The sequence below is a fragment of the Phasianus colchicus genome, chromosome 5 (assembly GCF_987193195.1).
Source record: "Phasianus colchicus chromosome 5, bPhaCol1.hap1.1, whole genome shotgun sequence".
NCBI classification, from domain to species: domain Eukaryota; kingdom Metazoa; phylum Chordata; class Aves; order Galliformes; family Phasianidae; genus Phasianus; species Phasianus colchicus.
Window position 1 is genome coordinate 3,611,106 of NC_143440.1, and position 12,126 is coordinate 3,623,231.

Here is a 12,126-nt window from a genome sequence, read left to right on the forward strand (position 1 = left end):
TATTTTCTCTCACAATATGACTCATCTATTTTTATTAGCTACCTTTTGAATTTCCAAGCTAAGACTTAAACACAGTTTAAGTACATTTATTAGTTAATTTAACTCCAGAAGAGGATGAAATGGGAAATGCCAAGACAGGAAATGGCTATTGGCATGGTTATAACAACCATTTACAGCCCAATTACAGCTGTCATTACTTCTTACATACAAATAATAATACAGAATTGGAAAAAAAAAACCCTGTGATAATTCAATTAATTGCTTGTGTATAACTGTGTAACACGTGAACAACTGTTACAAGTAAGCAGAGCTGTTTTCAAATATTACATTCAAGGATTTTTGTTGCTTTTGGATGGTTATTTGATATGATGGTTATTCTAGACATAGGGGATGTCCAATGCTTTGTATGGTCAAAAGGGAGCTTAGCTTTAAGTTTGTTGTTTATTAACATTATATATATATATAGATACTAGAAGGAACTTATTTCATATGTAAACAGCTATAAAAGTTATATTACCATATAACGTTTTAAAAGCCTTCTATAAACTAATCTAAAATGTAAACCTTTGGCCATCTGATTGCTCTTATTTGAGGTGGAGAGACTCCATAGCTTATACAGCCAACAGAAAACCTTATCTTCTGCAGTTCTAAAGTCTTCTCTTGGTATTTCCTGAATGAATAATCCATGTCACTCAAAGGCTAGAGCTTACAACCACAGCAAGTTTAGGAAAACAGCATTACAAAATCATCTTACTCAAAATTATTTTTTTGAGAAATCTCTGAAAAGGTGACTTGCTAGATCCTTTGATAACAAATACATTAGCACACAGATCTATGTCTGTTAATGGAAGATTTGTAACCAAATTGACATACTTAGTTGCATCTTATATAGTATTTCACCCAGCAGACATGGCATTTAGGGAATGAGGAATAACAACCTTGGTATCCTGCATCTATAAAGATGTATGAACTTCAGGAAAAGAACTTATGTGCAAAATGATCTAGTTTTAAAGTCTGAGCCAGTTTCAGTTAGTGTGAGCCCATGCTTACAGCCAGTCTCAGAAAATTCATCCATTTCCACATCATCGAAACCCACTGTAATCTATAAACTTCATTGGAACAGAATCCAAGTGATTTTCATCCTAACAATGCTGAAAACGCACTGTAATCTATAAACTTCTTTGGAACAGAATCCAAGTAATTTTCATCCTAACAGTGCTGCTAATAATCACTTCTCACTGGAGGCAGGATATTAAAGCCATCCATCCTCCATCTTCATACCTCTCTCAACAGTTTGGTCAAGATTTCTCTACTGCTTGACTTAAAACTTATTAGCTACTCACCCCATATAATATAACTTATACTAATATAACTTATTAGTACTCACCCCATATGCCCATGAAAATGGCAAAAAAAAGAGTTGCCACGTTGTCAAACAAATGGGAATACTGCAACAGAATACAGAGGAAACATTCAGTAACAAACCAGTTTTCAGTGTAAATATACATGAGAAAGGGCTTAAGAAGCAGGTACAGACCTCTGAGGACTCACAGGTGGTGTTTAGTCTCCAGTACTCACACTCTCGATCACAAAGAGGACACATGATGATCTCTCCTCCAATTGCAGGATCACAGATCTCTTTGCTGAGAACAGAAACATTGTACAGTATATGTTTTTATAGCATCTTAAGAGCTGCTATATGAAATGTATTTCCTCAAAAACAAAGATGTTGAAGCTTCTTTTGTTCAAAGCTCAACATCTGCAGCTTAACAGAGAAGCCAAGGGCAAGCAAAGAAAAATAAGCTGTTACAAGGAGGCTAACTAGCTAATCCCCTGGCTTGGGCATTCTGTTTTTTTCCAGTAATGAAACAGAAGTCTGAAAGGAGCTGTACTGCACTGCTCTTACGTGAGATACAAACCACGTTATTTCACATCAGCTTAGTAAGATGCCTGCAACACCTTTTCCAAAAGAAAGCGTTAATTCAGCCTGCCATTTACAATATGATTTGCTACTTAAATTTAACAAGCGAGTGAATTTTATAATCCAGTGTATACCTCTCCTGTCCACAGAAAATTGATCATACACAGCACTATTCCCCAGCGAATTCTGAATGTAACTAGTGCAAATCTCACAGTGACAGAATAGAACAGATGACAGCAATTGTATTCTGTGTAGAGATAAATGTAGGCAAAAAGCTAGCTCCTGAGTTCTAATTTTCTACCTTTTGCAGTTTACACTTAACGTTTTATCAAAGACTCCTTAGAAAAACCTAAAGCTCAACTCTCTTTTCTGCCCCACACCAAATCCCTGAATACAGTAAATCTTGGGGTCCTTGAAAAAAACAATAAGTTTATTTAAAAAGAAGGAAACTCTGGCTTCTGCCATAATCAAGTCATCTCTGATGGCAGAACACTGCTGACTTGTACTGCGCTTGTGCTTCTAGTAGTCAGCAAAAATGATGACCTACATAAAATGGTCAATAGATACTCCATGAGACAGATTAAAATATAAAAGCATAATGCAATGATATACACTTGAAACAAACAATTTTGAGACATGTCAGTGGCATTCTTTAGCCCTTATGTACTGTAGGTACTCTGATATTAGAAGCTGTTGCCAAATGGCAATAAAATACTGCTTTTCGTCTACAAGTTGAGTTTCACATTTCCAGCCCTTAGCAGAGGCAGAAGTACTTGATTTTGCTTAGACTTTGGAGAGCTTTCTGCTGGACTGTAGGAGCTGCTCTCTGATCCCAGTGCAGCCGAAGACCTGCACCTTTTGCTGAGCATCTCAAAGGCATCTTTTCACACAAAGGGTGGTGACACACTGGAGCAGGTTGGCCAAAGAGGTTGTGGATGCCCCCATCCCTGGATGCATTCAAGGCCACAGGCTGCATGTGGCTCTGGTCAGCCTGGTCTATTGGATGGTGACACTTCACATAGCAGGGGAGTTGAAACTAGATGATCATTTCAACCCAGGCCATTCTATGTATCTATGATTCTAACAGTTAGAATAGTCAGTTTTCTTCTGATTGTTCACAACGATTTAGGTCAATGCGGATAGGTGAAAAACAAAATTGTCTGCTGAGTTTAAAAGCTCATTACCTGTCTTCCTACATGAACAATGTGTTTGCTTTACTTATCTTTTACCATTGCAAGCTCAGGAGATTTTTAACATTACACTCACCTGCTCATATTTTCATCCATTGTAAACAAGCCATAAAGAAAACAAATTACACCAACGACTGCAGCAAGGAATAACATCTCAGTGTAAAATCCTAGCCAGGCAAAATAGATTCCAATCTTTTCACCATAGTACTTCCTGTATACAAAACAAACAAAAAAACCAAACCAATGAAACAATCTGATTGAATAACATACATGGCCTCTTTTGATCCCCCTTCCCCACTCCCACATCCTCCACCAAGAGCTCCAGCTTCAATCATTCTCTTTCCCAGAGGATAATGTAAATGAAAATGTACTTTTTATTCTCCATGGAGTCATAGAAATGGGCACAACGGTTCTGATCACACAGTTAGAATGCAAAGGTAGTTTATCACAGAAATAGAACTGGTTGTGTGGCAGAAGGGCAGCTGCAACTCATGAATTTAGTAATGTGTTCGCTATTAAGCTGATATGAGACAAATCAAAGAAATCTTGAGTAAGGTTAGCTTAACTTCAGATTTAACACTGAGTTATGACTCAAGCTTCAGAAAATGATTTCATCAACATTTTTTCAAGTCTACGCTGAAATTTGGAAATTTCAGATCACTCTTTAAAAATTATGGCAGATACTGATTATAAAATGAAAAATATTCTTTATATGCATTCACATCTATCAATCCCAGGAGTGCTGGCTAGACTGGATAAGGCTTTACTTGCAGAACAGCATTTTCCCAGTTGCTAGTTAAAACGCATACTACTTCCTCCAAGGACCTCAGTGCCCTCTTATGTGCCTGATTCTCACCAGGTCTTCACCCAATAAAAATTTCCCAGCAAGAAAAAATTCAGATCTGTAAACTTATTATATTCAACTGGCTTTCACTGTAATACAAGGGAGACAATATTTTACCTGATGAGATCCAAAGGCTGCTCTTTGTAGAACCGCAAGAAACGGGCCCACTCCATGTACAGCGTGTATCTCTCGTTGTCACAGTTTGGATCACTTGCCTTTTTCCAGTATTGGCACTGTGAGCAAATCAGAGGAAAGGCAAAACAGCTCATCGACAGATTCAAACACTAAATTGAAAGAAGTAAGCATTAATAATGACGTACATGTCTTAACGGGGATTTAAAATAATTTGCAATTCACTCAACCACGCTCTCCTTTAGCAGCTGAAGTAGAAACTTCTTCATATATGCATGTTCTAAGATAATTTGCATTTTCAGTAAACGTCACAGACATTAAAAGAACCTGTACTGTATGGAGCGACTTCATGCTATGTTACACCAAAGCTGCACTAGTACAGCATGTGTACTGTGATACTCATTTGCTCCAGTAGGTTACTGCAGTAAATGGTTTTTACGCTGGTCCAGCATATGCAGCTCAGAAGTTCCCAGAAACAGAAAAACACCATTTCACTCCCGATTCAGGAAACATAATGGAAATTTAAATCCTTTCCTCTATGGCTCAGAAGCAGTCCCTCATTACAAATTCCACAGCTGAAAGCATTTCACTGAGAGCTGTACAGCCAGAGAATGTAAGTCAGAGCTGTCCCCTGCCCCTTGTCATTGCACTAGCATGTACTCAGTGCTGGGGCTTTTTGAAGTTGAATGAAAATACACACAAAATGAAATTCTAACACTAATTTACTCTAGTAATGTTCATCACATTTAGAAAAGATTTTCACAGCACCGCTCCTTACTGTTTTTTGGTGCTCCCAACAGTAGGAGGTACTTTCTGGCACTAGTACAGCCTAGAGTCTCATCAGTTACACTCTCTCCCTATAAACTTACATTTATCTTTCTAACATATTACCACATAATCTGTATAATAAACATTATAGGAATACACTATGGAATAAATTTCCTAGAAATTATGGGACTGACTTTTTAAAGTAGACCCTAGAAACTCATCAGTGGGAAGAAACCTCTCAGAACATAAAAGCCCAGCAGTAAGACTGGCAGATATTTCTTGTGTACTGCAAAACAGAATCAATTACCAGGACAAACTGAAAGGATTTGAGCACATTTTCATTTCTGCTGTAAACAGCAATGTCACAGTAGGTGAAAGAAAAAAGCATTGCTAAATACTCAAGAGAGTGGAATGCTAGAATACTTACATCATGAAGAGGGTAAGCAGCTGAATAGGTGCCATTATTCAGTAGTCTTTTAATCCCAAACTTCTTCTTCCCTTCTTCTGTTCCATACGGACAGCGTGTAAGTATATAATTAACCTGAGATTCAAACACATGAATTTCAGTCCTTTCCTGCTTTAAGGCCACTTAACAGAACTCTAATGGCTGTGCACTATGTGTAATCTGCAAGAATAATATGTGAAGGAAAAAGTAGTTCTTCAGAAGGTCCTTCCCTGCATGACCTGCTCTGCAGAAGTGCAAAAGAGCCACTTTTAAATACATTAATTCAGCATTCTAAGAAAACTGTGCCGACATCTAGGCTTCCTCATATTTACCCACAGGCTCAACAGCTTACATTCTCCTTCCTTGAACATGTATTCCTACAGTCAGTGTAAATTAACATGTAAATGAAAGTGGACAGAAGTCACATACGTACTATTCTGTTTCTCATGGATGGTGAGAAGAAAGTGCTTTCATCATTAATGAGGTACAGCTCCTGCTTGTCCTTGCTGAACGGTGCAGTGAAATAATCTGGCTCTGGGTGCATCACCTTCTCAGGAAGCCTGAATGGTGTAAGCATGCAGTCCAGGGGGTTCTCCACCATTGAGGGAATGTCATTTTCCCTGATGGGAACTTTAATGTTCAGCACTTCTGCATATGTGATCAGAACTTCCCAGGGGGCATGGATCTTCACAAAGTAAATTTTGCCATCTTCAGATTCCTGTCCCACAGAAGTTAAAGCTGACATCAGAATTACTGTGTTTTACTGCAAGATTTATCAGTATAGTTGTTACATGCTGCTTATTTCTTTTTACAGTTTTGAAAGCCTCTCTTTCTTTCAGACTTTAAGTTTTAAACATTGAATAGGCTATGTGAATGGCTGATTGTTAATGCAGATAATCTTTGCACCATTAAATGTTTTTCAGACTACATTCACCTTGCACTGCAAGGCCTGAGCATGCTCACTGCATGCTGAGGGCATTGGAAATGTGAGGGTTCATTGTGCAGCACAGCCACTTGGCAGCCCAGCTGTCCTGCAGGTTCTCAGGCCAATTTCTTTCTTGGAGGAGCAGTTCTTATACAGCAAAGCAGACCAACACTATCAAGAGCTGCAACATCCATTACAGCCCTGCAGCTATGATAAGGAATAATCTTATCATGAGGCGTCACCCTATGTGTGTCATTGTAGCATGTCACATATATGCACACAGAAGAAAGCAGCCATCAGATAATATAAAATATTGCTCCACGAATCTCCATCTAAGGCTGTAGAGCCATGGACTTCATCACAGGTTATTTTGCCTCACTCAGTCTCTGGCAGAAATAAAAATCCAAAAACATACTGATTGTAAAAGCAGCATCTGCTCTCCACTTAAAACCCAAACAGTAACACAGATCAAACATCCTGAAATTGTTACACCAGGGTCTGTCCTTATTGGAACTGCCACACCCAGTGAGCAGATGTTAATCTATTCATCATCTCCCAGATGTGTTTCTAACTGGTGAGATAACATCTAGCTGTGAGCATACCCTACACACAGGTTTAAGCTAGTTTGGGACCAATTTCTTTCTGTTTTGAATTCAAAAACAATCACTTCTTCCTGAAACATAATGACTTTCTTTGCACAATCCTTAGGAACATGCCTGGAAAAATAATTCCACTAGACAAATATAGCTAGATTTAACTAAGTCACGCTCTACTGAAATCTGCTAGAGCTTTTTGTAATTTTTCTTGCAAGGCAACAAAGTGCTATATGCTAAGTACTTATCTGCAGGTCTATTTGTTTAGTACTAGTTTCTTTCAAGCTGCTTTCTGTTCTTTTCCTACCTTCTTGTCTTCTGTTTCTAGTTCCAAACCAGCCTTCTGCAGATTGCTCTCAAATTCTTTTCTTCTTTCCTGAAGAGAAATAAACACATTTTATTTACTGGCCAACTCACAATGGCTCCTAACCCACTGGTTAGAAACAGGTTTGTATGCTGTGCCATCCTGTTAAGTGGACAAGTAAGCCAAGTCTTGAGCATTTCTGAGTTGGTGCAAGTCTTATCATTAAGATTCAGCAATATTTCTAGTAGAATGGAAAAACTAGATATTAAGAAAAAATTTGGAAGCATTCAGGTTAGGGTTAAAGTTATCTGTTAATGTTTACAGTGTCTCCAGTTTAATAACCCTGCCTGATGCAAATGTTAAGGTACCAATTGCAGACAATTCAATGTGTTTCATAAACAGCTTAGCTGGACAGGTAGATAAGACTACAAAATCATCATGGGGGAGTGCAAATGTGCTTTGCCTGTGTCAAGTCAACATGGACTTCAGGCAGAGATAACTAACCATGCCTGTGGCAGTATGCAATAGGCGTGGAGATATCCTGCTCGAGCCCTGTACTTCTGCCAGTAATTGTAGGCAGTGTCTTCAGGCAAGACCATTTTCCTCCCCTTTCTCCGCAGGAGCAGTTTTTGCTCCTATTGAGAGACTGAATTAATTTCCCTTTAATTGCATAAAATTTGCTGAAGAAGTGCCAGAATAACTGCAAGCTATACTAAATATCAGGCCCTGGCCTCATTAGGAAGCAGCAGATGGACAACCAGTTGATTTCTTGCTAAAACTTGCAATGATGTGTCATGTGTTCTCTACCACAGTCTTCCATGATGTTTTTTAAACACACACATGATGAAGGAAAAAAAAGCCAGCACAGTTTCCAGCCAATTCTCTGTTGCTGTTTCTGAGAGGAGCAGGCTGCCTTATTTACATTTGAGTTTGCATAAAGTACTTGGATCAGTGAATGCAGATTGAGGAACAGCTCTCAGATCTATGCTAAAATGCATTGATACGTTTAGTACGTTACTAGCAAGGCTCTACCTTATCTCTAACATCTCATTTTGCCAAATATATTTAGTAATTAAATTAGACACTAGATAACCTAGCAAATAGGTGACCTTCATACCCAAAGAGATGTGCTGTTCTGGATGCCATTTTCTCCCAGCAAAGCACAATGCCTGTGTTCTTTCCTTGGCAAACCCTAGAGGAGATCCAGAGAGCCAGCTCAGGGCCTCTGTCATCAGGGATGCTCTCACCCAGCTCCTCTTTAATCTGTGCAGCTTAATCACTGGCAGAGCCAAAGGACGCAGCCCCGTCTGACGCTGCTTCTCTTACTGTAGACATAGCAGGATAAATTGAAATGCCTAATAGAAATTTTACCACCATGCTCTCTTCTCATGTGCCACCTTCCCTGAAACACTTGTGAATGTACTTCCCAGCCACCTGAAACAGCCACCTTTCAAAGGAAATCAATCGGCTGGAAAAACAAACAAAGCAAAAAAAAAAAAAAAAAAAAAAATTCCCCTCCTTTCTATCCAAACACTCTATTTCCTCTCATTGTTAGCAAAGGCTTAAGCTGGACAAAAAGTACCCTTGTCCCAGTGCCATTTTCTTTTGTGTTTTAATATATACATATAACAATCTTATATTCACTACCTTAACCACAAAAAGCTACATTTCTGGGGCACACATTTGGTCTTCCACTTCAGACCCTGCACTGCTATTCCAGAGGGACACAAAAAGCTCTGTGGGACAGACAGTGATGGCAGGCCAACCCCCTTCCTCATGTTTGGCTTAAGCACACTTCTTAAACCTCTCAGGAGCACCAGTAAGACAGAAACCCCATTTTCTGAGACAACTGTGGCCTAAATAGGGTAGAGAGCAACCTAGCACTCACCTCTCTAAGCTCTGCTGTGGCTAGCCCATGGGCTTGGGGAGGGTAACCTTACCTTCTATGTGTCTGAGCTCAACGAACTGCCCTGATAAGATTAACAAGGCAAGAGCCAAAGTCCAGCAGCACTAAAATACCCAATGCAGATGCAGCACTATATCTTTAGTTACCCAGGATGCATAGAAAAATCTATTACAAATCTATTCCTTGGTGGCAGAAGAATAAAGCCATTAAGTTTTCCAACAAATTTCTTAACCAAACCCTCACCTCCCTCACTCTCTTCACTTTGCCCTTTCTGTCAGGTAGGGAGTACCAACCCTACAAACAACCATCATGCTCTGGTCCTATATGAATCATTTATTAGATATGTTTTTGGAATGTTATTTATTTTTTCCATATTATCATACATTTTAATGTATCGATAAAATACTTCTGACTCTCTGCTAGAGGCTTTAAGGAAAAAGAAAGCTACTGTTGCATCAAAATATCATCATAATTTTTGTATACAGCGATCTTGTGGTTAGGATTTATTCGTGTAGACTATGGGAAGCAAAGACAAAATAGACTTCAAGCTGGTCAGTTTCATCAGAGAAGTGATGGTGTTTGTTCTGCAGGAAGCTAAGGGAAAGATGAACAGCTGGCCTCATGCATCTGTATCAGGGCCATGCTGAAACACACAACGGATTATTCATCCCCTTCTTAGAAATGCAGAATAAAGCTGTTTCCTTGAGACAAGGAAACAGAACCCTTTGTCAGAACTGTTTTTCTCTTCCGATGAACACTTGCATTCTTAGCTGTTACATTTTGATGCGTCACTGTGCTGCAGCAACAGAAAGCGTGCCATCGCCAGCACAGGATCTCAACCCAATTCCACAACCTGCACTACATCAATATTTAAACGACAGCACAGTACTCCTGAGCACAAAAGCCTGCATTCATTTAATGGCATGTTCATTGTATAAAGGTCTTTGCTGGACATAAATATAGGGTACATTTTGTTTTCTCCACAGATTCCCAAGGACCACGTGAAAGGTGATGTGCCCTACCAGTGACACCTGCAGAGCTGACCTGCACAGACACAAACCACAGGCCTCCTTTCAAGGAGTTGCCAACTCTTGTGGTAAGAGACATAGAGAATTAAATCCCACAAAACTCGATGTAGGCATGTTCTGCAATTTCGCAAGACAGAGGCTTCTTCTTATCAAATGCATCTTTACCTCAAAGAGGAACTACAATATTAGCCGCTAGTTTTCATGTATGTTTTTTTTTTCTCCTTCAGTAAATAATGACACACTGGCTAAGACTGCCACCCACTAATGAGCAATAAGAAGGAAAATGCTGCAACAACAAGAATGAGTAATTAGACTGAGCAACTGGCTCATTTTCCTTCCAGTTTTAGGTATTACCTAAATAGTCTCCACTTCTTCCCTCATGCTATTTGAACATGATTAATGGAAAAGGTTTATTTTAAGAGTTGCTTTCACTTATTTCGCATTGATATATATTTCCTCTCTCTACACTGACTGATCTTCTCTTCATTCTTTTTAACATGCATTTTACTTTATGGTAGAAAAATGAATCTAGCCAGGAAGCAAGGTGGGTTTGATAAAGCATGCCCTTGTAAGAACCTATGTTGCCACAGGAATTATTGTCATTCAGGCAACTGGATCTTGCTGGGAAACCCAAGGATGATCACCAATTGACATTTTAGAGGGAGCCCATGCTTGCTTGTTCCAGCTACAATGTTTGTTCCATAGAAGGTTCCTTACCAAAGTCACATTAAATATTTTACTAGAGCAGTGAGAACATATGTAGAGCAAATAAAATCCAAGCAAAAGCTCAGAGAGGAGATGCTGTGCTTGTTCAGTAACAAAAGAGTCCTAAAGAAGTCTGAAAAGGAGAATTGCATTGATTCTTGCATGGATTCTAATCTAGCTATCTTTCTGCTAAAGGAAGATAAGGATGAAAAATCAAAACGCTGCCCATTTGCATAAAAGAATATATGTCATTGCTACAAGTAACACCTTACTTAGAAGAAAATTCCTTCATTAACACTATACAGATATAGGCTCGCTAAGGCTTCACCTACTTCTAAGATTATTGAAAGAAGAAAGCAAAATCATTTGGTATTAAACTGACTGTATAATGTATTGAACGACCCAAACAACTAAGTGATCAATTTAGTAAATGAAGTCCCCCAAAATCCAATAAAATTGATTCCAAACACACAACAGTACATTACACAAATTTCTGTACACGGAATGGCATTTCACACATTTAAGAGATCTTTTTACAAAGTTCAGTTCCAGCTGAGTGCAGTGATTTGAAAGGCTTAGCAATTGATATTCAGGTTACAATAGATAATTGATGAGAACTCAAAAAAGCAAACTTACCAACTTCTTTTCCCATTCTTTATTAAGATCATCCACATAGGAGAGAACAAAATCAATCCTCCTGACACCATCCCTGAAGAATATTGAATCTTTACTTTCATGTCTTTTATCGATCTGCAGAAGATATGGGCGCATGATTAAGAATCAAGTATTGCTGTTGCTCTAAAATAACAAAAGGCAGAGCAGTTTCCTTAAAGTTGCCTCAGTTTTTCAGTTTCTTCATAGCTGCAGGCAAGTTTTAACAAGGCCTATATGCAGTTGCAATCATTTTCGCATTAACTGACTATAACCACAAACATCACATGTAAATAGCTGGTATAAAGAAAGTAAACACAATGCATGCTAGCGCAGCAATGCCTGTGAACAGTGCTATCATTTCTTCTTACACACTTTTTAGAATGCGTCACGAGTGATCAAGTCAAGCATTATTCTGCAGTATGAGTTTTTCTGCAGTTAGTAGGAACACCACTCTGCACCAAAGCATTGGAGGGCACAGCTCAACAACTTGAAGCAGGCAGCAAGAAGTGAAACCCCATACGTTTCTTTCTACGCAACAAAAGTCACTAAGGCCAGCTACCACAGAGAATTACATCCCAGGAATGATCATGTACAAACTGGCACACAAATGACACAGTGGTTATATTTCAAAATTGTATATTTACTTCCCTGAAGAAAAAAAATATAAATAAAAAAAATGAATGAAACACATTAACGCAACAGGGAAATTGA

The 12,126-nt window shown here is 38.8% G+C and overlaps 1 protein-coding gene and 1 long non-coding RNA gene across 7 annotated transcripts in view; one reads left to right on the top strand and one right to left on the bottom strand.

The window, feature by feature from the left end:
• Positions 1 to 12,126, top strand: part of LOC149917662 (uncharacterized) — a 48,874-nt gene that overhangs the window by 34,107 nt on the left and 2,641 nt on the right. Inside the window, exon 2 of the long non-coding RNA XR_016466602.1 lies at positions 10,015 to 10,124. This is a non-coding gene — a long non-coding RNA (uncharacterized LOC149917662). The remainder of the gene's footprint in view (positions 1 to 10,014; positions 10,125 to 12,126) is intronic.
• Positions 1 to 12,126, bottom strand: part of ANO5 (anoctamin 5) — a 50,341-nt gene that overhangs the window by 15,542 nt on the left and 22,673 nt on the right. For all 6 annotated transcript variants that reach the window (XM_090140189.1, XM_090140188.1, XM_031607180.2 and 3 more), the window contains 8 exons: positions 11,398 to 11,511; positions 7,126 to 7,194; positions 5,734 to 6,018; positions 5,283 to 5,396; positions 4,073 to 4,188; positions 3,188 to 3,322; positions 1,538 to 1,643; positions 1,388 to 1,448 (listed from right to left, as the gene is read on the bottom strand). In XM_090140189.1, coding sequence (XP_089996315.1) covers positions 1,388 to 1,448; positions 1,538 to 1,643; positions 3,188 to 3,322; positions 4,073 to 4,188; positions 5,283 to 5,396; positions 5,734 to 6,018; positions 7,126 to 7,194; positions 11,398 to 11,511 — 1,000 coding nt within the window. The remainder of the gene's footprint in view (positions 1 to 1,387; positions 1,449 to 1,537; positions 1,644 to 3,187; positions 3,323 to 4,072; positions 4,189 to 5,282; positions 5,397 to 5,733; positions 6,019 to 7,125; positions 7,195 to 11,397; positions 11,512 to 12,126) is intronic.